At 38.7% G+C, this 3,816-nt stretch overlaps 1 protein-coding gene across 1 annotated transcript; it reads right to left on the bottom strand.

Moving 5' to 3' along the window:
• Positions 1 to 1,397: 1,397 nt before the first annotated feature.
• LOC139645083 (lysozyme C II-like) lies at positions 1,398 to 3,599 on the bottom strand. Its single transcript, XM_071520688.1, has 4 exons — positions 3,470 to 3,599; positions 2,695 to 2,856; positions 1,587 to 1,665; positions 1,398 to 1,464 (listed from the first exon to the last, which is right to left on the bottom strand). The coding sequence occupies exons 1-4, from the start codon at positions 3,594 to 3,596 to the stop codon at positions 1,398 to 1,400; spliced, it is 435 nt and encodes a 144-aa protein (XP_071376789.1). The 5' UTR covers positions 3,597 to 3,599.
• Between the last annotated feature and the right edge of the window lie 217 nt (positions 3,600 to 3,816).

The raw sequence follows: 3,816 nt of genomic DNA, 5'->3' as shown, positions 1-3,816 counted from the left end.
TATGATGGGGTGTCTTCCCTGACCACAGCTACACAGAAACATCCAGTAAAACCTGCAATGAAATTGAATTTCTGGGTTTATTTATTTCATGGTTTCAGTGTAGAGTTTTATTGTCTCATGGTCTAAATGTTTCAGAGGCTTTTCTACCTCACCAAGACTAGGGGAGGAACACTGAATCCTTGATTTTTTTTTATTTTTTTGCATGAAAGATGTTGAATACCAGAATAAATCATTGGCCAACAAACTAGTTAGTAGTGTGAGGATATGTTGCCTCCCAGTGGACAGTAGGGTACTGGCTTTTAGAGAATAGCACTACAATACTGTCCATTACTGTTTAGGTCTTTATCTGGACTCATTTAAAGTCCAGAGCATGTGGGATACAGTCGAAAGTGTTTGAAGAAACTTAAGGATTTTATATGAAATACTGCCATTTTTATGCCTTTGTAGCACTTGTGTATTAGATTCTCTCAGTGTGCTTTTTCTGCTACTATATAAATCTTTGCTGTAAATTTCTTTTATTATTTTTGATGTATGTACTGCTATTGATATTGCTTTTACTTACTTAAAAGCAGAAAGTAGCATCTGATTGTGTGTTGGCCAAATAATAAACACTGCAATCAAATCTATCTTGATGAGGGTCTGCTGCTTGAATGCATGAATCAAATTACTCCATTACTATTCATTGCTCATAACTGCTAAATAAAGTAGACAAAAACTTGATTACAAAAGAATCATATAGCATCAGTAACTCTGTGTTAATATGATTATATTAGACATCAAGCAAAGAAAGGATGGAAGTCTCAATACACCGCCATGAAGTTTATTATGGTTTATTTATGGCAGCCACTGTGTATCCAGTAGAAATTTCCTCCAAAGTGCTTGGAGAAACTTCAGGATTTGATATGAAATACTGCCATTTATATGCCTTTTTATACAATTTTTTTTAAATACATTTCTTGGCCCTCAAATTGTTGTATTATTTTTGATATATGTACTGCTATTGATGCAACTTTTACTTACTATAAAGCTGAAAGTAGTGCCTGATTGTGTTGCAATCAATTCTTGATGAGGGTCTTCTGCTTGAATGCATGAATCAAATTATTCCATTACTATTCATTGCTCATAACTTCTACATAAAGTGGACAAAATATACACAGAAAATATTTATTTAATTTGGATGTGTGAAGGATGTAAGCTACCATTCATTGAATGACAATCTGAAACTGAGTAAACTTGATTTCAAAAGAATCATATAGCCTCAGTAACTCTACGTGTTGTTATAATTCTATTAGACATCAAGCAAAGAAAAGATAGATAACTTTATTATGGCAGCCACAGTGTGTGTGTGTGTGTGTGTGTGTGTGTGTGTGTGTGTTGGTTTATCCTGGTTCCAGGTCTTAGACGCCACATCCTGCCACATAGGAGCTGACGTCCTGGTTCATACAGTGACTACGCCAAGCCACCCTGCAACCAGCATAAATACTGTACTGAAGCTTCTTTCACAATATGGAAAGTCACATGACAAAAGCATAACGGTCTAGTTAAAGCATCTGAAGCCTTATTTGTTTGTTATATGTAGTCCCTACCATGCTCTGATGCCGTTGGGGTCCCGAACCACACGTTTGGCACAGCGGATAGCTATGCTGACATCACCAGTCAGAAGTTCTGTGAGAAAAAGAGGAAATCTGTATTTTAAAGGAAGTTGAGCATGCGGCTTAGGCTAGCAGTGTTGTGCGGATTGATAAAATGTAGAGGAAATAGAAAGGAAATATGAAAATACGGTAGAGATTTGAACTAGAAGGAACTACTTTCCCTGTTTTCATAGGAAGTAAAGGTGGATTCAGAAATGTTTTAGAGCATATAATACAAAACTACTAACAAGTTTATTACTAAAAGCGGCGGCTAATTGCATATGATCACTTATAGTCACACTGAAATGAAAATTTACTTTTGTTTTTTGCCTTTTTAGCTCATTCTATCATACCATACACCTATTTGACAATTTATACAAAAAAAAATAATAATACAAAAAAAATATTTTTATATCAATATCTCATTACTTTTCCTTCCCGGAAAACAGTGTATCTTTAATGGTGACCTCATTGTGTACCACGAAGCGTAGGTAAAAATTCCAACCAATAAAACCATCACATATTTTTGAACAATCCCACCCCTCTGTCCCTCCCAAATCAAACTGCCTTTATCTCCCTAACTGATCTCCCACTGGTTTACTCTTTTTTTTTTTGTAAAGATTTATTTTTGGCATTTTATGCTTTATTTGAGAGATATAGTGAGAGAGAGACAGGAAGGCATGGGAGAGGGAGCGAGGGGAGGACATGCAGCAAAGGACCACGGGCCGGATTTGAACCTGGGTCGCTGCAAGAAGGACTGAGCCTTATGGTACGTGCCCTACGGTACGTGCCCTACTCTGTGAGCCACCAGGGCTCCCCTCTTTTACACTTTTGAATGATCCCTCACTGCATTATATATTGGGAGGGATATATTGAGATATATATCTGGATCTCCACAGTTGCAGGACAACAAGGCATTTTTGCAGTTTCAGATGGACAGAAAATACACAAATCTATTATAAAATTGCCCAAACTGGTTTTAAATGGATAGATTTTTTGTGGGGGAGAACCTGCAGGCGCTAAAACTTTGGACCTCACTGAAAGTTTGGTGCATGTGACTGACCGCTGCACTGGATGCCACAGACGTTCCTGCCCCCAGGGGTGTGGTTGTCTTCACACCAGTAGCGGCTGTTGATCTGGAAGATGCCGTAGTCAGTAGAGCCGTCTGAGTTGTGGTTGGTCGCTCCGGTGTTGTAGCCCGACTCCCACTTGGAAAGGCAAACCCCTGAGCAAACACAGCAAGGTCAGAACAGACAGACAGAGAGCAAGGCATCATCCAAGTCAGACGTCTCCTGTCTGAAGGGTCAAAGACAGGCAACAAAACCTTGTTTCATCTGATCTCATTCTGAAAATAAAGTGCATGCAAATGAGTAACACATCCAGGTCCAGATACAGTATGGACTGTATGTGATTTGACTTCCCCTCTAGGGCTGAAAGATATTGATAAAAAATCGTCGACTATTGCAATTGCGATTTAAACTGCGATTCATATCATCACCAAGTTTTTCTTGTTTTATAGAACTTTAAAATTGTTAAAAGAAAAGTGATTTTGTTAAAAAATGTCAGATGTCAGTGTGTTTGAGTATGTTGAAAGGTTTTCACCAATACTGTATTGATTCATGGACCGAAGATTACCTGCAGCTCTAAAACACTGTGTTCAGAAATCCTCTCTCTCTTAAGAAATTAATTGCAGCCTTTGGGATTGGGAAATTGCAGAAGTTCATATTGTGATTTCAATGTTTTTTTCAATTTTAATTTTTTTATTAATTGTTCAGCTGTAATCCCCTCCACCCACAAACACACATGCAGACACACACACTTCACAGTCTGTTACTCACAGTTGGCCAGACTGTTGCCACAGTAGCCATCCATCCCATTAGCCCTCAGAACCCTGGCCCACTCACAGCGAGTATACTGTCTGGCACTCGCCACAGCCAGCAACAGGAGAAACACCAGGCTCTTCATTCTGAATATTTAGTTGGCTGAATTGTTTCTAAATCACCTTCAGTGTTTCTTATATAGGAGTGAACCAGAGGAACTTAGTAGGCATCGGTGTGGCGACTTCTACCATTTGCTTTGAATGTCGGCCAGTGTCAACAAACATGTTGAAACAGTGGAGTTTTGCATGTTTTTACCCGACATGAGTCAGCGTTTTGGTGGCTGACCTTTGAACAAAAGGAATAGA

The sequence above is a fragment of the Centroberyx affinis genome, unplaced genomic scaffold, assembly GCF_046629955.1.
Source record: "Centroberyx affinis isolate AG114_WGS23_722 - 3 ecotype Tasmania unplaced genomic scaffold, CSIRO-AGI_Caff_v1 ptg000822l_1, whole genome shotgun sequence".
NCBI lineage: Eukaryota > Metazoa > Chordata > Actinopteri > Beryciformes > Berycidae > Centroberyx > Centroberyx affinis.
This window is presented reverse-complemented; position numbering and strand designations above follow the sequence as displayed.

Bases quoted from the DNA above. Each gene is read 5' to 3' on its own strand.
- LOC139645083 (XM_071520688.1), bottom strand. From the start codon at position 3,596: ATGAAGAGCCTGGTGTTTCTCCTGTTGCTGGCTGTGGCGAGTGCCAGA. The intron at 1,666-2,694 runs GTCAGTCACATG...TTTTTCTCACAG, and splicing joins CTGTGGCATCCAGTGCAGCG to AACTTCTGACTGGTGATGTC. The intron at 1,465-1,586 runs GTAGGGACTACA...TGCTGGTTGCAG, and splicing joins CCCAACGGCATCAGAGCATG to GGTGGCTTGGCGTAGTCACT.